Source organism: Heterodontus francisci, chromosome 29, assembly GCF_036365525.1.
Source record: "Heterodontus francisci isolate sHetFra1 chromosome 29, sHetFra1.hap1, whole genome shotgun sequence".
Taxonomy (NCBI): Eukaryota; Metazoa; Chordata; class Chondrichthyes; order Heterodontiformes; family Heterodontidae; genus Heterodontus; species Heterodontus francisci.
Window position 1 is genome coordinate 28,852,610 of NC_090399.1, and position 25,291 is coordinate 28,877,900.

A 25,291-nucleotide genomic window follows, 5' to 3' on the forward strand; every position below is an offset into this window, starting at 1 on the left:
CTTTTTGTGAAAGGAAGGAGTTGTCTATCGGTAGGAATAACAGGAAAATTACCACAAATAACAGAATTTCTCATCACCTCACACACTTCACCTTTTTTGTATTGGGTCACACACTGAGCACAACATGTTTCCAAGTGTACAGAGTCTGAGTGAGTATACAGATAAAAACATAGACATTACAACATGGACAAAGGCCTTTTGACAAAACGAGTCAATGTCTGAATTCACGCTCCACCAAAACAAGTAATTCTATTCACATTGAACCCTCCTTTTCCCATATCCCTTCAACACCTTCCTTTATCTCTCTCTTCAAACTAAGCTTGAATGTTGACATAGTTTCTCCCTCAGTCACTGGCCCTGGAAGTGAATTCTCCAGCCTCATGACTCTCTGTGGAAAAGGGTTTCTCCTCTAACCTGCTCTAAATCTATTACATTTAATCTTTGATCGAAGCCCTTTGTTCTTCACCGCTCAGCCACTGGCAACATTCTGCTTCTCCTACTCTCTCCCATCATTTCATGATTTTAAGCCTTTCCATCATGGGACTGTGCTGTAGTGGCAATGACAGAGACCTCGCTCAAAGGAGTGGAAGATTGGGAACTTAATATTCCTGGCAGCTGGATACATACAATACACCACCATGTAGTGACAAGGAGATAGAGGCACAAATCTGCAGACACATTACAGGTGGATGCAAGAACTATAAATTAATGGTAGTGAGGGACTTCCAATTATCCTAATAAAGACTGGGATAGTAACAGTGAATACAGCAAAAAGAAGAGGGATTTCTGCAATTTGCACAAGATCTTACTGGATCAGATGACATGAAACTATTAAATGTAGAAAGCAGTAAAGTTATTAACGGATTGCAGGGGGACATAGACAGACTGGTGAAACTGCAGATGAAATTTCACACAGGTTAGTGTGAAGTGATTCATTTTGGGTGGAGGAATAAGGAGAGGCAAAACAAATTAAATGCTACAATTTGAAAGGAGGCTGCAGGAGCAGAGTGTCCTGGGGGTGTATATATATAAATCTTTGAAAGGGGAAGGACAAATTGAGAAGGCTGTTAAAAAACCAGATGGGCTCCTTGGCTTTATTAATAGAAATATAGACAGGGATTTTATGCTGGTAATGGGGGTCTCGATATCTGGTAAAGGTGATGCTGAGACCCCCGCATCGCCTGTGCTCCGGAAGGCCTGCTGATTCTAGTGAAAATCAGGCACTGAAGAGGACAACAGCCGGCCTTCCACAGGATCAAGGACCCCATTGCCCTTGGAGAGCTGCCGGCGAATCAGAGGTCAGTGGCTCTTCCACTGGCAGCGCCAATGCAGAGTTCGTGGCTGCTTCCAGAGGGGTACCAACTGGAGGACCAGGAGTGGCGCTGGTCCCAGGCCACAGGTAGATCAGGGCAGGAGGGGTCTCACTGAGTGGGGGTTGTGGGGAGAGGAGTGTTGCTGGAACGGGCGGGGTGTGGCACTCTGTGGGCACTCACTTCCCGATGCAGGGTCACTCGTTCAGGCACTAAGTATCGTTTAACAAGTGAACCTCTGCTTTCCCTCCAATCCCCCAGAGGTGGGATGCAGCCCCCACGGTTTTCTCTGCTGTGCTTCCTGTGCGGTGACAGGGCTGCCCGCCATTGGCTAATTGCGATGGTGGTGGAATGAGGCCCTTAATTGGGGTTTAATTTTGGCAGAGGCGGGTATAAAATACCCCCATAGAGTACAAAAGCAAGGAAGTTGTGCCTAACCTTTATCAAACAATTGTTGGACAACAGCTGGAATATTGTGTTCAGCTCTGGGCACCAAACTTCAGGAAGGATGCTGAGGCCTGAGAGAGGGTGCAGGATAGATTTACTAGAATTTTACCAGGGCTGAGGGATTTCTGTTTTCCGGAGAAACTAGCAAGCTGGATAGTATAATCTTGCCAAAAAGATCTGAAGATTGGGAAGATTTTAGAATTCAGAAATGGAGGACCAAGAAATTCATAAACAATGACAAAAGAGAATACGAGAGTAGGAAGAGACAGAAAAACAGATTTTCAATGTTTCCATGTGTATATGTATGGGAAGAGATTAGTGAAAGTAAAATGGGCCCTTTGGAGGCAGAGACAGGTGAAATTATAAAAGGGAATATGAAAATGGCAGAGACATTAAACAAATACTTTTGTATCTGTCTTCATGGTAGAAGATACACAAAACATTCTGGAAATAACGGGGAACCAATGGTCTAGTGAGAATGAGATACTGAAAGAAATCCGTGTAAGTAAAGAAATGATCTGGAAAAATTAATGGGACAGAGTGAGAAAAATCCCCTTCACCTGACGATCTGAATCCCAGTGTTTTATAAGAATTAGCTGCAGAAATATTGGATATATGGTTTTGATCTTCCTGAAGTCCTCAGATTCTAGAACAGATCCCAAGGATTGTCAGGCAACAAACATAATCCCACTATTTAAGAAAGGAGGAAGTGAGAAAACGGGGAACTACAGGCCAGTTCACCTAACATCAGTATTAGGCTAAATGCTCGAATCTATTATTAGGAACATTGCAACAGGAAACTTAGAAAATTATAATATGATTAAGCAGAGTCAATATGGATTTATGAAAGGGAAATAATGTTTGACAAATGTGTTGGAGTTTTTTGGGGATGTAATGAGGAAGATGGGTAAGGGGGAGCAGTGGATGGAGGGTATTTGGATTTTCAAAAAAACATTGATAAGGTGCCAAACAGATGGTTATTACACAAAATGAGGAATCATGGGATTGGAGATAACTGATTTTCATGGATTTAGGATTGGTTAATGAGCAGTAAACAGACTGTGGGAAAAAACAGGATATTTTTGAGTTTGCGGGCTGTAACTAGCACGGTATCACAAGGATCAGTACTTGGGCTGAAGCTATTTACAATCTATATCAATCAATTAGATGAGGAGAGTGAGTGAAATGTATCCAAATTTGCTGATGATACAACATGAGGTGGGAAAGTAAGTGAGGCTAAGAGGGATCTAGATAGGTTGTGTGAGTGGGCAAGAACATGGTAGACGCAGGACAATGTGGTGAAGTAAGAAGTTATACACTTTGGTAGGAAAAATAAAATGCAAAATAGTAGAGAATAGGAAATGTTTGCATTCAGAGGGATCTGGGTGTCCTTTTACGTAAATCACAGAAAGCTAACATGCAAATAGAAGTAATGAGGGAGGCAAATGGCATGTTAGATTTTGTTACAAAAGTGTTGGAGAACAAGAGTAAAGAGGTTATCCTACAATTTTTCAGGCATTGGTGAGGCCACACCTGGAGTACTAGGGGCAGTTTTCATCTCCTCACCTGAGGAAGGGCATACTTGCCCTAAAGAGTGCAACAAATGTTCACTAGACTGGCTGCTGAGATGAGGAGATTGTACTCTGAGGAGAGAGTGAGTTGATTAAGCAAATATTCTCTAGAGTTTAGAAGAATGAGAGGTGGTCAAATGGAAAGAATTAAAATTCTTTAAAGGCGAGACAGGGTAGATTCTGAGAAAATATTGCCCTGGCTGGGGAATCTAGCCCACGAGATCACTGTCTCAGAATAAGGGGTCGATCATTTAGGACTGGGATGAGGAGAATTTTCTTCACTCAAAGGATGTGAATCTTTGGAATTCTGTACCCCAGGGTAAAGGCCTGCTCGGGTATATAATTTAAAACGACCCGGCCCGATCCGAAAACAGCCAACCCGAACCTAACCCGGGCCTGAGTCCATTAATGTTTTTCGTGCCCGACTCGGCCCGTTCCGACACGAATATTGCAATAAATGTAAGGATATCAAACATGTTATTGTGCTCTACCTTGTCCAAATGGTGGTACCAATGGCGCAGTGGTTAGCACCACAGCCTCACAGCTCCAGCGACCTGGGTTCGGTTCTGGGTATTGCCTGTGCAGAGTTTGCAAGTTCTCCCTGTGACTGTGTGGATTTCCACTGAGTGCTCTGGTTTCCTCCCACAGCCAAAGACATGCAGGTTGATAGGTAAATTGGCCATTGTAAATTGCCCCTAGTGTAGGTAGGTGGTAGGAGAATGGTGAGAATATGGGATTGATGTAGGATTAGTATAAATGGGTGGTTGTTGGTCAGCACAGACTCGGTGGGCCGCAGGGCCTGTTTCAGTGATATATCTCTCTATGACTCTGGTGATCCTGTTCATCTGTTCTGGCAGCAGGCTATTCCTGCAGATGGAGTTGTGGGGAATCATGGGTGAGCCTGTTCCCGGAGGCTGCACTGTCCAACCCAACCCGACCAGAGCCCGAATGCTGGACTCAGAACATCAACCCAACCTGAATGTGACACACAGTCGGGTTCGGCTCGGGAAGCCAGGCTTTATCCCAGGGAGCTGTGGAAGTTCAGTCATTAAGTATATTCGAGGTCAATAGATGTTTCGGAATTCAGGGATATTGGCCTGGTGCAGGAAGGTGGAGTTGAGTCAGACGATTAGCCATGATCTAATTGAATGATGGAGCAGGTTCAAAGGGCCAAATGGCCACTTCCAGCTCCTATTTCTTCTGTTCATATCTACTTTGCATCTGTCTTCACTAGAGAATAGGATGCTGTCAATGTAAAGAAGTAAGTACTGGTGATGTTGGATAGCATTAAAAGAAGAATAAAAAGCTACATAAAAATTGTCAGTACTCAAAAGTATAAAAGGCACGCAATCTGATTGGGATATATCTTACTGAAGGTGGTAGGGGTGGAAACTGCAGGGGCTCTGGCCACAATCTTCCAATCCTCCTTAGATATTGGGGTGGTGCCAGAGGACTGGAGGAATGTAAATGTGCAAAATCAAGGAGAGGGCTCAGCTCGGTAATGAGACCAATCAGACTAAAGGTGGTTATGGGGAAACATTTAGAAACACCAACCAGGCACAAACCTAATTGTCAGCGGGAAAAGTATGGGTTAATAAATGAAAATCAGCATGGATTTATTAAAGGAAATCATTTTTACTAACTTGATTTAGTTCATTCATGAAGTAATAGAAAGGGCTGATGAGGGTACTGTGATTGATCTTTTGTATATGGACTTTCAGAAAGTGTTTGATAATGTACCACATAAATGACCTGTTAGCAAAATTAAAGCCCATCAGATCAAAGGGACAATGGCAGTGTGGATATGAAATTGGTTAAGTGACACAAAGCTGAAAGTAGTGATGGATGGTTGTTTTCAGACTGGAGGGATGTCATACAGTGTTGTTCCCTGGAACTTGGTCCGAGAACCACTTCTGTTTTTGAAATATATTAATGACTGTGACAGGTACACAGGGCATCATTTCAAAGTTTACAGATGAACCAAAACTCCAATTGTTGAAAGCAATTGGAAAGATAGTAACAGACTTCAACAGGACATGGACAGACTGGTGAAATGACAAATGAAATTTAACACAGAGAAGTGTGAAGTGATGCACTTTGGTTGTAAGAATGAGAAGGGGAATGCAAAATAAATGCTCCAAATTTTCAAGTGTCTGCAGCAACAGAGAGACCTGGAGATGTATCTTTGAACAAGTTGGGAAGGCTGTTGAAAAATCATATGGGATCCTTCACTTTATTACTAGAGTCATCGAGTAGAAAAATAAGGAAGTCATGCTAAACATTTATAAAACATTGGTTAGGCCTCAGCTGGAATACTGGACACCAATCTTTAGGAAGGATGTCAAGGTATTAGATTACGTGCAGAAGAGATTTACTGGAATGGTCGAAGGGAAGCGGGACTTCAGTTATATCGGGAACCTGGAGAAGCTGGGCTTGTGCTCCTTGGAGCAGAGAAAATTAGGAGGAGTTTTGACAGTGCTGTTTAAAATCATGCAGAGTTTTGAGAGAGTCAATGTTGGGAAATTATTTCCAGTGGTTTAAGGATCAGTGACCAGAGGACACAAGTTTCAGGTAATTGACAAAAGAATCACAGACTATGTGAAGGGAGGAAAATTCACGGAGCGATTTGCTATGAACTGACTGAAACGGTGGAAGCAGATTCAATAGTAACTTCCAAATTCTTGCAAGACTTACAAGTGAAAATTTACAGAGCTATGAGTAAAGAGCAGTGTATTGGGACTAATTGAATAGCTCTACCAAGGGCTGGCACAAACAGGATGGGGTGAATGGCCTCTTTCTGTGCTTTATCATTCTATGATTCTGTATGTCCCACTATTTGAAGAATAGAAACACTGATTCCCTAGACCAAACTCCAAGTCACACAGTGATCTGCCTAATTCACCTCTGCCTCTTCACTAGTACATGGCACAGGCTGTATTTCAGAAAATATCACAACTGAGGATCTTTCCTTAACTTTCTTCACCCGGCCACGACTTCTGTCCTCCTTTTGTAACAGAGATCCACCCTGCTCCTCTCACTACTGGAGTCTCCTCTACTACTCACACCTCACAACATGTTCTTCCCTGATGCCATTACCTTGCCACGAGTTTGTTTCTCTGCACAAATTATCCAAAAACTATCAACAAGACATTGTCACTCGGATGGACCCGCTCTGACCTGAAGTGACATTTGAACCATCCACACCACCTGAGACTGAGACGGGCGCCCAGCAGTTTACAGCTGACAGATAAATAGTGTGAAATTATGGGATGGTCCTGTTAGTGACCTTTCACCCCACAGATGTTCAGCGGTGCTGAGTTTTTCCCGCCATATTTCGGACCCGGGCTGAAGAATGGAAAGAGTTTCTCAGTGAAAGTGTGGGTGAAAGTGTGGAGATGGGACATGTTGTCCGCATTGTAAAATGACACCTGTCCGACCTCATAGTCCAGGAACACTCCGATCTTCCGGGGATTCACACTCAGGGTGAGGGGGATGTCAGAGGGGGATGTGATGGCAACATAAACACTGTCAGGCAACAGCCACACAATCCAGTATCCGGTCTCAGGTCTCGGGTCGATTCTCCCTTTCCTGTTCACAGATTCTCGGGCCACTCCCAGTCCCCACCATGTCTTGTTCTCCACCTCCACTTCCCAGTAATGTCTCCCTGATGTGAATCCCTCTGATCCCAGGACACAGACAACGCGATCAAACCTCTCCGGGGTATCAGGAAGCTCCTGCCGTTTGTCTCCGAGTCTCACACTGGTCCGGTCCTCAGACACGATGAGCTGGGGATGGGCTGTGTTCACATCGAGAGTCAGAGAGGCTGGAGCTGGGGGGAAATTAAAATAACACAGTCAGTGACTTCATTTGAATAATTTATTTATAAACAAAAAAAGACGCCATTCGGGGGCCTCCCGGGAACTCCAGTGTTTTCAAAGGGCTCCAGGTTGTGTTATTGGTATCTGCTCTGACCCGGGGGTTTACCCTCATGGGATCACTCTGACTCTGTGATCCCGATCAGGAACTCTGTGACCCCCCACCCCTGCACAGTCTCCTGCTGTTCTCAGCATCTGCAGAGTGACCTCTCCGGAAACTTAGAAATCCACAAGAAATCGGCACCAAAGGCTACAGTGTCACTTGGAAACAGACAGATACTAGAAGGAAAGAGAGAAGGAAAAACAGGCCAAAACAAGCAAAAGAAGGGATACTGCTGCAGAGGGGAAGAGAGAACCAGGAGGAGGAGGGGAATTAACATTAAAATAAAATCTCAGGAGAGAAGGAGGAAGAAGAGATTCGGTAGAAGAAGGGAGGAAATGAGATCCAAAGGGTGAAAAGAGAGAGAGAGAGTTCAAGAATTCAAGGAGGGAAAAATATGGTAAAGGAGAAGCAAGAGAATGAGAGAAATGGACAAAGAGGCTACAACCACAACTCAATCTGTCCAACAACCTGATCAGGATCACAACAAACACTGAAACAACCGGGTAGTCCCCAGATTCAGAGACACAACATGAAACAAACAGCCTGGACACAGCAAACCCACATCATTATATCCAGAAATCTCAATAGACTCCAACACACAATCAGACAAAACCAAACTGTTCTTCATTAAAGTACAGGTGGAAGGGACATTTCTACAGAACACTCTCCTCACCGTCCTCAGAACACAGCAAGTTTATGAGTGAGTGAGTGGGACAAAAGCTGACCACCTCCTCCTCAGCCAAGAGCAGAGAACAGTCACACTAATCATCAAGAACCTTCCCATTACTCTGGAGATAGACATTCCTGGAGAAGGTGCTCGGTCCATCGAATGACATTTGAAAAACAGCAGAACCGATCGAGATGCTTCAGCTCCATGTCCGGACTGAAGATTCCGAGCATGAATATTCCTCACACTTACCCCATGTGTGGACAACACTGGAACCATGAGTGGAGACATAAATTGTTTCCTTCACTCACAACGGGACCAGGTCTCACTGGACACAGGACACAAGGACCAGCAGCCGGGGCAATCCGAGATCAAAGTAGTGCCCTGGGCCGACAGGTTGTATGACAAGCCCAGACAGTAATGTGAAAGAATTAGACCTTCTACTTGAACCTACACAAGACACACTCCTGGATAGAATATTCCTTCTTGAAGCAGCATCGCCATTCCCAACTCAACTGTTGGAATATGAGATAAATAGGATTTGTACCAATTATCCTCCATTCAGATGTCAGAGCCTCAAACCTGCTCTCTTACATGACTGAGAGTTTCTGCCTCCTTCTGGGTGAAGCTCATCTTCTAATATATACTCTGAGGAGGAAATAACATGACAGAACGGGGCAGCACAGTGGCGCAGTGGTTAGCACCACAGCCTCACAGCTCCAGCGACCCGGGTTCAATTCTGGGTACTGCCTGTGTGGAGTTTGCAAGTTCTCCCTGTGTCTGCTTGGGTTTCCTCCGGGTGCTCGGGTTTCCTCCCACAGCCAAAAGACTTGCAGGTTGATAGGTAAATTGGCCATTATAAATTGCCCTAGTGTCGGTAGGTGGTGGGGGAATATAGGGACAGGTGAGGATGTGGTAGGAATATGGGATAAGTGGAGGATTAGTATGGTTAATTAGGGTGGTTAATGGTCGGCACAGACTCGGTGGGCTGAAGGGCCTGTTTCAGTGCTGTATCTCTAAATCAAATCAAATCAAAACTATTTCACATGGTCACTGTGTGCACGAGTCTCTGACGGTGATCTCTGATCTGGAACAAGACACATGAATTGACACCCACACTACCAAGTTTTATGAATCCATAATCGCAGAGCTTTCACCCCTCCAACTGAATCTCGTAAACTATGTACTGGAGACGATGCACAGTAAGATTATCCCCACATGGTCACCATTGACACCTCTTAATGCTGACTATAAAGTATTCTCCAAGGTCCTGATCGATAGACCAGACAAGGATATCAGTCATCATTTAATCTGAGGACTGGCAGCTGGTTTAAGATCTTCACATCTGGGTGTTTAGATCATAAAAAGGAATATAAGAGATTTACCGGGGTTAATGGTGTCTATCATTTCTCTCCAGGCTGTGTATTGTAAAGGGCCATTGAAATATCCGATTGACAACTTGTCATCTGCTAATGATAGTTTATAATATTCCTCACTGGTCCTGTAAATATTAAACAGCAGATGTTATAGATTGACCATAGACACATTGCTGAATTGTTTATGAAATTATGCAGACTTCAGTAAATATCTTGTCCTACCTCCTCTTCTGACACGTTTCCTCCTGAAATAAATAAAACACAAATCTGAGTTGACGGAGACTGACCAGTTATATCCAGACAGCAGAAATTAGACTCACATTATTACAAGTTGCTGAGAATTCAGAATTCACATTGAATCAAATAATTATTTTGACAGGTAAGAAACGTGCAGACATTCAGCACTCAATAGAGTTAATCTGTGCTGTTTCATTTCAGTAAAACACTTCATCTGTGTGTGTTATTTCACTGCCATTCACTGCTGCTGTGACTAGTTAACTTTGAAAATTCTCCCTGACTGTGAATTGGATTGTCACACAGATAGTAATCACTCAGATAGAAAGAGGATATGTTTGAAAACCAGATTTCAGAAATTTCATTAAACCTTATTAAAAAGCCTCTGATAGAGAGAGGATGCAGATGAAAAATGTGATTTATGTTGTCCGCTTCTGGAAATTCGCATCAGTCTCACTCAGAGACACAGTGACTCTCTCGCCCACCATACCAGATACAGCTACTTGCTCACATAATGTACTATGTATCAAGTACAAGAGAGGAAGTGAGTACATGAATGAGGGGAGTGGAGCAGCAAAAAAGTGGAGGCTGATGGAAGAGTGGAACGACGTAAAAGGAGAGGCCCGGGAGAGGTGGAGGAGCATAAAAGGAGAGGTCGCTTGTGGAGACAATGGTGGTTGGTGGTCCAGATAGGTGATCCAGAGACCCAGGCTAATACTCTGGGGACACAGGTTCAAATCGCAGCATGGCACCTGGTGGAATTTAAATTCAATTAACTAATACATTAAATAGTTTTGAAGAAATCTGGAATTAAAAGCTAGTCTCAATCATAGTGCCCACAAAACTACCATCTATTGTCATAAATGCCCATCTGGTTCAGTAATGTCCTTTAGGGAAGGAAAGGTACCTTCTGTACCTAGTCTGGCCAACGTGTGGCTCCAGACCCATAGGAATATGGTTGACTCTTAATGACCCTCTAAAATAACCTAGCAGGCCATTCAATAGTACAAAACCCACTACACAAAGGTTGAAAAGGAATAAAACCAGATGGAACACCTGACATTGACCTTGGTACCAGAACCGACATTGGCAAAACAAGCCCTGTCGACCCTACAAAGTCCTCCTGTCTAACATCTGGGAGCTTGTGCCAAAATGGGGAGAGTTGTTGTGCTTGACTAATCTAATTGATTTTTTTTATGAAGTAACAGAGAATTTTGATGAAGAGAGTGTAGTGAATATTGTCTGCATGGATTTTAAGAAATGTTTGACACGGTACCACATAAAATGCTGGTTAACAAATTTGAGGCTTATGGAATAGGATTGTCAGTGTCAGCTTGGATAAAAAAATGGCTTAAAGACTGGAGGATGGTAGATAGTTTTGCTGTTTTTGTAGATGATACCAGACTTGGAGATGTGGCAGACAGTGAGGATGATACCAAGCGACTGCAACAGGAAGTAGATAAGCTAGCAGAATTGGAAGACAAGTGGCAGATGATATTTAATACTGAGAAGTGTGAGGTGATGCATTTTGGCAGAAGGGAAAGAGAGAGGCAATATAGACTTAATGAAACAGATCTAAAGAGTGCGCAGGGATAGAGAGAACTGGGTGTTCATGTGCATAGATCTGGGAAGGTGGCAGGACATACTGACAGAGTAGTGAGCAAAACATATGGGATCTTGGGCTTCATAAATAAGGGTAGTTGGTGCAAAAGCAGGGAAGTTATGCTGAACCTTTATACAGCTCTGGTTAGGCCACAACTAGAGAACTGTATCCAGTTCTGGTCACCACACTTTAGGATGGATGTGAGGGTCCTTGACAGGGTGCAGAGGAGATTTAGCAGAATGGTTTCAGGGATGAGGGATTTTAGCTGCAAGGTTAGGTTGGAGAAACTGGTGTTCTCCTTGGAGCGAAGAAGATTGTGAGGAGATTTGGTAGAGGTGTACAAGATTATGTCAGGTTTAGATAAAGTGGACAAAGAAAAGCTGTTCCTATTAGTTGATGTTACAAGGATTCGGAGATACAGATTTAAGGTTTTGGGCAGGAGATATGGAGGGGATGTGAGGAAGAACCTTCTTTCTGCGGCAAATATTAATGACCTGGAACTCGCTGCCGACGAGGGTGGTGGAGGCAGAGATGATGAATGATTTCAAAAGGAAATTGGATGTGCATTTTATGGAAGTAAACTTGCAGGGCTACGGGAGTGCAACAGGAGAATGGGACTGAGAGACGACATGGACTTGATGGGTCGAATGGCCTCCCTCTGTTTGCAATGACTCTCTGACGCTATATGCCAACTCATTCATGTAATTGTTCAGACAGTGCGGGAGCCAATTAGTTCAGTCACAATGGCAGATCCGTCCCAGAATATACGAACCAATCAACTTGCATTTTTCAGCAAATGCTGTATCCATTGGAGTAATGTAAATGAATTAAGATAGGCTAGCATGGATTTGTTAAAGGCAAATGGTGTTTAACTAACTTGCTTGAGTTTTTTTGATGAGACAACATAAAGGGTTGATGAGGCTATTGTGGTTGATGCGGTTTACATGGACTTCCAAAAGGCAGCACAGTGGTGCAGTGGTTAGCACCGCAGCCTCACAGCTCCAGCGACCCAGGTCCAATTCTGGGTACTGCCTGTGCGGAGTTTGCAAGTTCTCCCCGTAACCGCGTGGCGTTTTCGTCGGCTACTCTGGTTTCCTCCCACAGCCAAAGACTTGCAGGTTGATAGGTAAATTGGCCATTATAAATTACTCCGAGTATAAGTAGGTGGTAGGAGAATTGAGGGAAGGTGGGGATGGGTTCGGAATATGGGATTAGTGTAGGATTAGTATAAATGGGTGGTTGATGGTTGGCACAGACTCAGTGGGCTGAAGGGCCTGTTTCAGTGCTGTATCTCTAAATTAAATAAAAAAATAAAGGGCCACATAACAGGCATAAGAGCAAAGTTAAGGCCCATGAAATAAAAGGGCTAAGAAGTTGGATATGAAATTGGCTGAGTGACAGGAAACAGAGAATAGTGGTGAATGGCAGTTTTCCATCTGGAGGCAAACACATAGTTGGGTTTGCCTGGGATCAGTATTAGGACCACAGCTTTTCTTGATCTATATTGATAATCATCACTTGGGTGTGCAGGGCACAGTTTCAAAATTTGCAGATGACACAAAACTTGAAAATATTATGAGCAGTGAGAAGCATTATGATAGACTTCAAGAGGACTGAGACAGACTTGTGGAATGGGCAGACACATGACAGATGAAATTTAATGCAGAGAATGAAGTGTTACATTTTGCAAGGAAGAACAAAGAGAGGCAACATGAAACAGTGAAAATAATTCCAAAGTGGGTGCAGGAGCAGAGGGACCTGGGGTGTGGGGAGGGGGTTGCGGGGGAGATATGTGCACAAGTCAATGAAGGTGGCAGGACAGACTGAGAAAATGGTGTTACAACCAGATGAGAAAGGTGTCTAGGGGTCCCTCTCAGCCTTCACCTGGTAATACTGTAACAGGGTTTAATTTCTAAACACACTGTGTTTTGAGCTCCCCTTTTGGTGAATCCTTGTTCACTGCTTTCCAATTATAAGGCAAAGAAATGAGCACAAACAGGCTTTCTTCGGTTTAAAGAAGATGAAATTTCCTCAACTTAAACTACAAACTCTAATTCGGTTAACACCTATGGACACACGCCGCACCCCAGGCTAGCATGCATACGCAATACGCACATGCAAATAGAGACAGAAAAGAACAAAAGAAAAGATAAAGGCAATCTCTGAGGAGGGTTTTTTTTTGTTACTGTGCTTCGAGCTCACTGTACAGTCCTTTTGTCGGTTGGGGCCCAGTATTCTTCTTAAACCTTGTTCACTGTCGGAGACATTTCTCTCTTGGTGGTTCATGTATCTTCAGTGGGTTTCAGTTCCATGAGAAAGAGATAGAAGCAGGCAGGAGAAGCTGCGGCTAGCCAGCCAGGAGAGGTCTTTTCAGTCCAGCGTTCTGCCAGTTCAAAACTCTGTGGCAAGTTCAAATTTTAAAAAACTCAGGTGGCCCAGCAGGTTAGTCATGTGACTAGCTAGTGTGACCACGTCCGTTTGTGTATTCGGCCATCTTAGCAGTCAACCTGGAATGCTAGCTCCTCCACCTTCAATGGCTGGTAATCAAAAGTCCATTGTGAATTGAATGTGTCAGGGAATGGACTTTTGTCCCTTTTAAGCACTGTCTGTAAATATACAAATGTCTTTCCAGTCAAGGATCTGGTGTTTTCTTTAAAATAACAAGTTCTTTCTTTACTCCAGGAACATTATAAAAATCAACCTACATGTGGCAAAATTAATATGCCTCATTCTTGGCAGGTGGAGCCCTGCACGACAGTGGTTACTAAGTCATATGGGATCTTGGGTTTTATAAGTAGAGGCATAGAGTACAAAAGCAAGGAGGTTATGGTGAGCCTTGGTAAAATGCTGGTTCGACCTCAACAAGTACATTGTGTCCATGCTGGGCACTGCACTTTAGGAAGGAAGTGAAGCCATTCTAGATCGTGCAGAAAAGATTTAGGAGAATATTTCCAGAGATGAGGGATTTCAGTCACAGGGATAGATTGAAGAAGCTGGGTCTGTTCTCCTTCGGCAAGAGAAATTTGAGAGGAGATGTGATTGAGGTGTTCAAAATCATGAGGGGTCTAAACAGAGGAGATCAGGAGAAACTGTTCTCAGTGGCAAAAGGGTCGGGAACCAGAGGACACTGATTTAACTTGATTGGCAAAAGAACCAAAGGAGACTTGAGGCAAAACCTTCCCATGCAGTGAGTGGTTAGGATCTAGAATGCACTGCCTGAATGTGTGGTAGAGATGGGTTGAATCATGGCTTTCAAAATGGAATTCGATATTTGAATAGAAAACAATTGTGGGACTGCGGGGAAAAAGCGAGGGAATGGGACTAGCTGAGCTGCTGTTGCAGAGAGCCAGCACAAACACAGCTGGCCGAATTGCATCTTTCCATACGGTAACCATTCGAGGATTCTCTGGTTCTTTTTCAGCATTGTTATTGGTTATTTTGTAACTGAATCACAATATAATCCTCACCTTCAGAAATATCAGCCCGTCTTGTTGTTCCATCTGTTTCTGCAACTTTGAAAGCTCCTCCTCAATAGAATTTAAATTCTCTTGAATTTCTCGAAGGTTTTTCTCCATTGTATCTAGAATCCTCTCCTCTTGTTCCCTGAGATCTCTGATTAAACACTGCTCTTTCTCAGTGAGAATCTGATGCATTTTCGTGAACTCGGATGTGATGTGGCTTTGCAGACTGCTCGACTGTTCCTAACAAATGAAATGTGAAAAATAATCATGTACCGTGATAAAGGGAACAAAACTAACTGAGATCCCAGAGAATCAGCACAGGAAGAACTTACCCTAACTTCAGAAATCTTCAGCTTCTGTTTCAGTTCAGTTTCTTGAGACACCGATTTCTTCTCTGTGAGAGATTTGAAAGAGGTTTTCAGCTGATCCTGGGAGGGATAGAAAATCACAGAATGAAAAGGATAGATTCTGTTTCTGTCTCTGATCTCCTGCTTTTTTAAATCTATGAGCTGTGAAAAGATGTGGAAAAAGTCTAGAACTAATTCTCTCAAACTTGGCTTTAAATTCCTCGACTTCTTTCGACATCAAGACCTCACTTCTGCTCTGGAGTACACTGGCAACTAATGCCTCTGATTTGCTGCTCTTTTGCGATATTGAAAGGCTTTACTGTGGAGCAAGACTATAAGGAAGGGAGATCTAAGCACTTCATTTTGGGACCATCCCACAGAAACCTTTGTGGAAGGATGGGATGGTGGAGGGGCCAAAGGTGTACATGGCATATTGACTGAACTAGCTGGGGCATGGCCATTGGGTGCAGTCACATGGAGAACATGCTTCTACCCAGGGCATAATGGTAATGCTGTTGTGCTTTGATACGACTGCTCAGACATTAGCATGTGTCAAGTCTTAATTATACTGAATAATATATAACCACTGGCACCAATAAGGATATTACTTCGAATCATTTCGGAACTTGAGAATGAAGGGGTTAAGGGGTTCACTGACTCTGACAGCCCTTAGATTTCCAAAATTTATGCTCACTGACCCACATAGGCAAGCCTTGATTTTAAATTTTGCATCCTGTTTTCAATTCCCTCGTGGCCTCACCCCTCCCATCTCTGTAATCCCTGGAACATCTGTACTCCTCGATTTCTGGCCTATTGAGAATTTTAATTCCTAAACCATTGGTGGCTGCACCTTGAGAGTTTTTTCCAAAAATATACATTATTATAAAAATTTTAAAAATACGTGACAAAACAATTCAAATTGGACATTTTATAAAATGTACTGTCATGCAGGTTCCCACCTGCCAAGAATGAGGCATATTAATTTTTATTATACGAACATTGATTTTTAAACTGTTACTGGAGTAAACAAAGAACTTGTTAAAAAAACCCACAATGGATCGTGAATGGAAAGACATTTTTGCATATTAACAGACTGTACTTCGAAAGGACAAAGAGGCTATTCCCTGCACCAATTTATCCCACAATGAACCTTTGATCACCAGATATTGTGTGTAGAGGAGACATTCCAAGGTCTGCTAGGCCAAGACAATTCACAGGGACCAGGACTGGTTAGGCCAGCTGCTCACATGACTAACTGGCTGTTGCAGGTTTTTTTGAACTTGCCACAGAGAATTTGAACTCGGAAAGCTGTTTGCTCCTGGACTGAGAAGACCTCTCTTCTGCCTGCTCCCATCTCTTTCTCATGGAACTCCAAAACCCGCTAAAGACACATGAACCCCAAGAGAGGAAAGGCTCCAACACTGAACACGGTTTAAGAAGACTACTGGGCCCCAATGAAAAGCAAGACTACCTATAATCAAGTCTACACAGCAAGCTCAAAGCACAGTAAGAAACCCCCTTCAGAGATTGCCTCTGAAGTTTTCAGTTTATTTTGCGTCTGCTCTTTTCTGTCCCTATTTGCATGTGTGTATCGCGTGTGCATGATAGCGTGGGCACGTCGTGTATCCATAGGCGTTAACCGAATTACGATTTAAGTTTAATAAAATTGCACTTTTCGTCTTGAAACCAGAGAAAACCTGGTTTCTTTGCCTTATCATTTGAAAGTGGTGAATCAGGATTCACGAAGGAGGAGCGAAAAAAAACGGTATGTTTAAAATTAAACCCTGTTACAGTAAGACCAGGTGAAGATTGAAAGGGAACCCGTACACCTCTTTCCCACCTGGTCATAACATGCACTAAAAAATTTTTAAAAAGGAAAAAGAAAAGAAGGAAAAATAAAGGGAGGGACGGCCAAATCTAGAGCCCCATGGATGTCAAGGAGCCTGCAGCGTAAGATAAGGCAGAAAAGGAGAGCTTGTGTCTGGCATGGAGAACTCAATACTACAGAAAGCCGAGAGGAGTATAGAAAGTGGAGGGCTGAAATCAAAAAGGAAATTATGAAAGCTAAGAAATGGCACGAAAGAGTGTTGGCAAGCAAAAATAAGGTGAACCCAAAGATGTTTTATCAATACATTAAGAGTAAGAGGATAACTAATGAGAGAGTAGGTCCCATAAAAGACCAAAAAGGTAACCTATGTTTAGGGGTGAAAGATGTAGGTATGGTTCTTCATGAATACTTAGTATCGGTCTTCACAAAAGAGGGGGTGATGCAGATATTGTAGTTAAAGAGGGCTGTGAAGTATTGGATGTGATCAACATAGGGAGAGAGGATGTATTAATGGAATTAGCATCATTGAAAGTGGATAAATCACCAGGGCCAGATGAAATGCACCCCAGCCTGCGAAAGGAAGCCAGGGAGGAAATAACGGAAAGTCTGTCTATCATTTTCTAGTCCTCACTAGATACAGGTGTGTTGCTGGAGGATGGGAGAACTGCTAATGTACTTTTGTTTAAAAAGGGAGCGAGGGATTGATCGAATAATTACAGGACAGTCAGTCTAACCTTAGTAGTGGACAAATTATTGGAATCAATTCTGAGAGACAGGATAAACTGTCACTTAGAAGTGACATTAATCAATGATTAATGGATTTGATAAGCGAAGATCTTGTCTGACTAATATGATTGAATTTTTTGAAGTAGTAACAAGGAAGGGTGATGAGGGTAGTGCAGTTGATGTTGTCTATATGGATTTTAGCAAGGCTTTTGACAAGGTTCCACATGTCTGAAAAAAAATAAAAGCCCATGGGTTCCAAAGAACTGTAGCAAGATGTATACAAAACTTGCTCAGTGGCAGGAAACAAAGGGTAATTGTTGACGGACTTTTTTTCTGACTGGAGGGCCGTTTCCAGTGGTGTTCCACGGGGCTCGGTACTAGGTTCCCTGATTTTGCGGTATATATTAACAATTTGGATGTAAATGTAGGGAGCATGATCAAGAAGTTTGCAGATGGCACAAAAATTGCCCCAGTGGTAGATAGCGAGGAGGATAGCTGTAGGCTGCAGGAAGACATTGATGGACCGGTCAGGTAAACAGAAATGTGGCAAATGAAATTCAACCCAGAAAAATGTGATGTGATGCATTTTGGGAGGTTAAATGAGGCAAAGGAATACACAATTACTGGAAGAATGCTGAGAGGTTTACAGGAAGTGAGGGATGTTGGAGTGAATGTCCACAGATCCCTGAGGGTAGCAGGACAGGTCGATAAGTGGTTAAGAAGCCACATGGAATCCTTTCCTTTATTAGCCGTGGTATATAATATCTGAGCAGGGAGGTTATGCTGGAACTGTATAAATCATTGGTTAGTCCACAACTTGAGTACTGTGTGCAGTTCTGGTCACCTCGTTACAGAAAGGATGTAATTGCACGAGAGAGGGTACAAAGGAGATTTACAAGGATGTTGCCAGGACTGGAAAAATGCAGCTATGAGGAAAGATTAGAAAGTTTGGAATTGTTTTCCTTGGAATAGAGAAGGCTGAGGTGAGATTTGGTTAAAGTGTACAAAATTGTGAGGGGCCTGGATAGAGTGGATGTGAAGGGCCTATTTACCTTAGTGGAGAGGTCAGTGACTATAGGGCACAGATTTAAAGTAATTGGTAGAAAGATTAGATGGGAGATGAGGAAACATTTTTTCTCTCAGCTGGTGCTGGGGGTCTGGAACTCACTGCCTGAAAGGATCATATAGGCAGAAACCCTCAACTCATTTAAAAGGTTTCTGGACATGCACCTCAAGTGCCGTAACCTACAGGGCTACAGACCAAATGCTGGAAAATAAGATTAGGATGGGGCTTGTTTTTCAGCTGGGGCAGACACGATGGACCAAGTGGCCTCGTTCTGTGCCATAACCTTTCTATTATCCTTCTATCATTTAATACTGAACATGAGGTGCCACATGACTCTTACCATTCCCTGGTAATATTTACAGGACATTGCAATACATTTTTTTATTCATTCGTGGAATGTGGGCGTCAGCTAAGCCAGCATTTATTGCCCATCCCTAACTGCCCTTGAGAACTTGGTGTTGAGCTGCACTCTTGAACCGCTGCTGCCCATGTGGGTTAGGTGCACCCACAGAGCTGTTAGGAAGGGAGTTCCAGGATTTTGACCCAGTGACAGTGAAGGAATGGTGATATAGTTCCAAGTCAGGATGGTGTGTGACTTGCAGAGGAACTTGCTGGTGGTGGTGTTCCCAGACATCTGCTGCCCTTGTCCTTTAAGGTGGTAGAGGTCACGGGTTTGGAAGGTGCTGTTTAAGGAGCATTGGCACGTTGCTGTAAAGCATCTTGTAGATCCTACACACTGCTGCCACAGTGTGTCAGTCGTTGGTGGAGGGAGTGAATGTTTGTAGGTGGGGTGCCTCTGACCTGCTCTTGTAGCCATGGTATTTATGTGGCTACTCCAGTACAGTTTCTCATCAATGGTACTCCCCAGGATGTTCATATTGGGGTATTCAGTGATTGTAATGCCATTGAATATCAAAGGGAGATGGTGAGATTATCTGTTGTTGGAGACGGTCATTGCCTGGCACTTGCATGGCATGAATGTACATGGCACATTGACTGATGTGCTGGTACTAGGGCACCTCCAACAACCACAACCATCTTCCTTTGTGCTCGGTATGACTCCAACCAGCATGGAGTTTTTGCCCGATTCCTATTGTCTCCAGATTTGCAAGGGCTCCTTGATGCCATACTCAGTCAAATACTGCCTTGATGTCAAAGACAGTCATTTTTCACCTCACCTCTTGTCTTCAGCTCTTTTGTCCATGTTTGGACCAAGGCTATAATGCAGTCAGAAGCTGAGTAGCCCTGGTGGAACCCAAACTGAGCGTCACTGAGCGGGTTATTGCTAAGCAAATGCTGCTTGATAGCACTGTCAACGACACCTTCCGTCACTTTATTGATGAGACAGACTGGTGGGGCGGGAATTGGCTGCATTAGATTTGTCCTGCTTTTTGTGTATAGAATTTACCTGGGCACTTTTCCACATTGCCAGGTAGCTGCCAGTGTTGTAACTATACTGGATCAGCTTGGCTCTTGGGCGGCAAGTTCTGGAGCACAGATCTTCAGTACTATTGCCGGAATATTGTCAGGGCCCATAGCCTTTGCGGTATCCAATGCCTTCAGTCATTTCTTGATATCATGCGGAGTGAATCGAATTGGTTGAAGACTGGCATCTGTGATGCTGGGGACTTCAGGAGGAGGCCGAGATGGATCATCAACTCAGCACTTCTGGCTAAAGTTGGTTACAAATGTTTCAGCCTTGTCTTTTGCATTGATGTGCTGGGCTCCCCCATCTTTGAGGATGACGATATTTGTGGAGCCTCCTCCTCCTGTTAGTTGTTTAATTGTCCACCACCATTTATGGCTGGATGTGGCAGGACTGCAGAGCTTGTATCTGATCCGTTGGGTGTGGAATCTCTTAGTTCTGTTGTAGCTTCACCAGGTTGACACCTCATTTTAGGTATAACTAGTGCTGACCCTGGCATGCACTCCTACACTCCTCACAGAACCAGGGTTGATCCCCCAGCTTGATGGTGATGATAGAGTGGGAGATATGTCAGGCCATGAGGTTGCAGATTGTGGTTGAATACAATTCTGCTGCTGCTGATGGGCCACAGCACCTCATGGCTGCCCAGATTTGAGTTGCTCGATCTGTTTGAAATCTATGCCATTGAGCACGGTAGTGCCACACAATACGACGGAGGGTATCTTCAATGTGGAGACAGAACTTGGTCTCCACAGACTGTGAGGTGGTCACTCCTACCAATACTGTCATGGACAGATGCATCTGCCATAGGTATATTGGTGAGGACAAGGTCAGTATGTTTTTCTCTCTTGTTGTCTCCCTCACCACCTGCTACATACTCAGTCTAGCAGATATGTCCTTTAGGACAAGTCTAGCTCGGTGAGTAATAATGCTACCGAGTCACTCTTGGTGATGGACATTGAAGTCCCCCACCCAGAGTACATTCTATCCATTTGCCTCGTCAGTGCTTCTTCAAAGTCGTGTTCAAAATGGAGTAGTGATGGGTGTCTGGAATTCACTGCCAGGAATGGTGGTGGAGGCAGAAACCCTCAATTCTTTTAAAACGTACATGGACATGCACCTGAAGTGCTGTAACCTGCAAGGCTATGGACCAGGTGCTGGAAGGTGGAATTAGATTGAGTGGCTAGTTTTTGGCTGGCACAGACATGAAGGGCTGAATGGCCTCCTTCTGTACTGAAATTTTTCTATGGTTCTATGGAGTACTGATTCATCAGCTGAGGGAGGGCGGTGGATGATAATCAGCAGGAGGTTTCTGTGCCCATGTTTGACCTGATGCCATGAGACTTCATGGGGTCCGGAGTCAATGTTGAGGACTCCCAGGGCAACTCCCTCCCAACCGTATACCACTGTTCTGCCACTTCTGCTGGGTCTGTCCTGTCGGTGGGAACAGACATACCCAGGGATGCTGATGCTGGTGGCCAGGACATTTTAAGGTATGATTCTGTGAGAATGACTATGTAAGCCTGTTACATCACTAGTCTGTAGCACAGCTCTCCCAAGTTAGGCACAAACCCCCAGACGTTAGTAAAGAGGACTTTGCAGGGTCCATAGGGCTGGGTTTGCCACTGTCATTTATGGTACTTTGGTCTATGCCAGGCTCTCTGTCCGGTTTCATTCCTTTTAGATTTTTCCTAAGTGGGTTGGTACAACTCAGTGGCCATTTCAGAGGGCATTTACGAGTCGACCACATTGCCAGAGATGTGGAGTCACATGTAGGCCAGACCAGTGAGGAACAGCAGATTTCCTTCCCTAAAGAACATTAGTGAACCAGATCAATTCTGTCTCCATAGGCTTTGCCTCACAAAAGGATGATCTAAACACTTAAGGTTTGAAGTATTTGGCCAAAGGAGGTTTGGGACCATCCCGCAGATGAACACTTATGGAATGGTGGAGGAACCAGCAGTGTACACGGCACATTGACTGATGTGCTGGCACAAGGGCATGACCGTTGGATGCATCCGAACAAACATACAAATTAGGGGCAGAAGTAGGCCATTCGGCCCTTCTAGCCAGCTCTGCCATTCAATAAGATCATGGCTGATCTGTTTGTGTCTTGAATTCTGCATTCCTATCTACCCCCGATAACCTTTGATTCCCTGGTCTAAGAACAACCTATCAACTCCACCTTCAAAATATTCAATGACCCTGCCTCCACCACCTTCTGAGGCAGAGAGTTCCAAGGTCTCACAACCCTCAGAGAAAATATTTCTCCTCATCTCTGTCCTAAAAGGGTGACCCCTAATTTTAAATCAGTGCTCCCTATTTCTGGACTCCACCACAAGCGGAAACATCATTTCCACATTCACCTTGTCAACACCGTTCAGGATCTTATAAACTTCAATCAAGTCTCCCCTCACTCTTCTAAACTCCAGTGGAACAAGCCCAGTCTGTCCAACCTTTCCTCATAAGACAGCCTGCTCGTTCCACGTATCAATCTAGTAAATCTCCTCTGAATTGTCTCCAATGCATTAGTCACATGGAGATCACACTTCTACCCAGGGTGTAATAGTAATGCTGTTGTGCTTTGATTCTACTGCTCAGACATTAGCTTATGTCCAGTCTTAATTATACTGAATATATCACCACTGTCACCAATCATTTCAAATTTGAGAATGAAGGGGTTAAAGGGTTCAGTGACTCTGACAGCCTGTAGAATTCCAATGTCTATGTTCACTGACACATGTTGGTCCTTGATTTTAAAATTCACATCCTTGTTTTCTATTCTCTCCACGGCCTCACCTCTCCCTATCTCTGTAATCCCCTCCAGCAACACAACCCTCTGATACATCTGTGTTCCTCCAATTCTGTCTGACAGAGCATTCCCAATTTGAATTGATAAACCATTGGTAGAGGCGCCTTGGTTACCGAGGCCCGAGCTCTGTAATAAAAGCAAAATACTGCAGATGCTGGAAATCGGAAATAAAAACAAGAAATGCTAGAAATACTCAGCAGGTCTGGCAGCATCTGTGGAGACAGAAGCAGAGTTAATGTTTCGGGTTAGTGACCCTTCATCAGAAGCTCTGTAATTCCCTCTCTGAATCTCTCTGACACTCGATCTGGCTTTCCTCCTTGAATATCCTCCTTAAAATCTATCTCTGACCAAGCTTTCCAGCATCTCCCGGACTGTCCTCTGACCTGGCTCTGTGTCTAATTTTGATTTATACAGGCTTTTTTTTTAGAATTAGAACATTACAGCGCCGTACAGGCCCTTCGGCCCTCGATGTTGCGCCGACCTGTGAAACCATCTGACCAACACTATTCCATTTTCATCCATATGTCTATCCAATGACCACTTAAATGCCCTTAAAGTTGGCGAGTCAACTACAGCTGCAGGCAGGGCGTTCCACGCCCCTACTACTCTCTGAGTAAAGAAACTACCTCTGACATCTGTCCTATATCTATCACCCCTCAACTTAAAGCTATGTCCCCTCGTGTTTGCCATCACCATCCGAGGAAAAAGACTCTCACTATCCACCCTCTGATTATCTTATATGTCTCTATTAAGTCACCTCTCCTCCTCCTTCTCTCCAACGAAAACAACCTCAAGTCCGAAGCGCCTTGGGACGTTTTATTATATTAAAGGCGCTATATTAAAATAACTTGGTGTCGTTGTAAATTATGCAAATTCGTTAAAATAATCAGGTGATAAAATCTGTTCCACTTTACCTTGTAGATTTCAACAGCTTCTTTAATCGGTATGAAGTTGTGAGATTTGTGTTCCCGCGCATCTCTACAAGTGTAACAGATCAGTTTCTTGTCAGTTTCACAAAACAGCTTCAGTTCTTCCTGATGTTCCTCACACTGAAGTTTACTTTCCTTCTCTTTCCGATTCAGGTTTAATTTCCGAGCTTTCTCCGCCAGACTCGCTAAGGCCCGGTTAACCTTGAGGTTTCTTTCCGGAAATTCCTCTCTACATTCCGGGCAGGAGTTTCTCTCCTTTTCCCAATACCGTGTGATACAGGAACGGCAGAAGTTGTGTCCACAATCCAGTGAAACCGGATCGGTGAAGAAATCAAGACAAATGGGACAAGTTACCTCCTCGGTCCAACTCTCGGGCTGCTGTCTGGAAGTCATGTTCACACTCAGCACTTCCCGATTCAAACCGCTTTCAGTTTCGCTGCCCGTGTGTTCCCGAACACAGTGATTTCCCAATCAGGAAAACTGCAATACTCAGGGAATTCACTCCCTCCTTTAAACTCCAGCTGGATTCCATCAATAGGTGTCACTACAGGACAATATTTCTGAACCAGGTATTTTTGTAGGTTTTCTGTAAAAGCTCTTGTTCCGGGAACCCCGTGTGTTTACTTTATGTTCAGTGAAGGACTGCATTAAACAAACCGATTTACTCCGTGTATCAGTTTAATGTTGTCTGGAGCCAGGAAACACGCTCCAAAAGTGCTGAAATAATTGCTCTGATCTCAAATGTTTTCCAGCAGAGTGAATATGTCAGAAACTATTTGTGACAATTATTGTGGATTGGTTAAAATATTTAATTGCACTATCCTTCACACTTTGAAATTATTTTATAATTTATTTATAATTGTGACATAATATACTAATATATAGCCATGTGAGCCGCATGGAAGATGGCAGGATCCCCAAAGACACATTGTACAGCGAGCTCGCCACTGGTATCAGACCCACCGGCCGTCCATGTCTCCGTTATAAAGACGTCTGCAAACGCGACATGAAATCGTGTGACATTGATCACAAGTCGTGGGAGTCAGTTGCCAGCATTCGCCAGAGCTGGCGGGCAGCCATAAAGACAGGGCTAAATTGTGGCGAGTCGAAGAGACTTAGTAGTTGGCAGGAAAAAAGACAGAGGCGCAAGGGGAGAGCCAACTGTGCAACAGCCCCAACAAACAAATTTCTCTGCAGCACCTGTGGAAGAGCCTGTCACTCCAGAATTGGCCTTTATAGCCACTCCAGGCGCTGCTTCACAAACCACTGACCACCTCCAGGCGCGTATCCATTGTCTCTCGAGATAAGGAGGCCCAAAAGAAATATAAATTTCGAGCAGATGTGACGTTATGTTGTTCAACATTTTCAGTGCGGGTTTTTCGATTGGGAGACAGTTCTGATCATATTTCACTTTCTGACAATTTGAGAGTGAGAGCCGGGCAGACCTGGAGGGGTCTTGGTGAATTGCCAGGGAGGAGGAAGCATCGGGTGGGCTGGAAGGTAACTTCCA

General features: G+C 43.9%; 1 protein-coding gene across 1 annotated transcript; it reads right to left on the reverse strand.

Annotated features, from left to right (window-relative positions):
• On the reverse strand, positions 1-24,223 carry LOC137346213 (zinc-binding protein A33-like). The gene is made up of 6 exons (XM_068009635.1): positions 23,767-24,223; positions 14,980-15,075; positions 14,654-14,887; positions 9,572-9,594; positions 9,359-9,474; positions 1-7,157 (listed from the first exon to the last, which is right to left on the reverse strand). The coding sequence occupies exons 1-6, from the start codon at positions 24,172-24,174 to the stop codon at positions 6,607-6,609; spliced, it is 1,428 nt and encodes a 475-aa protein (XP_067865736.1). The 5' UTR covers positions 24,175-24,223; the 3' UTR covers positions 1-6,606.
• Between the last annotated feature and the right edge of the window lie 1,068 nt (positions 24,224-25,291).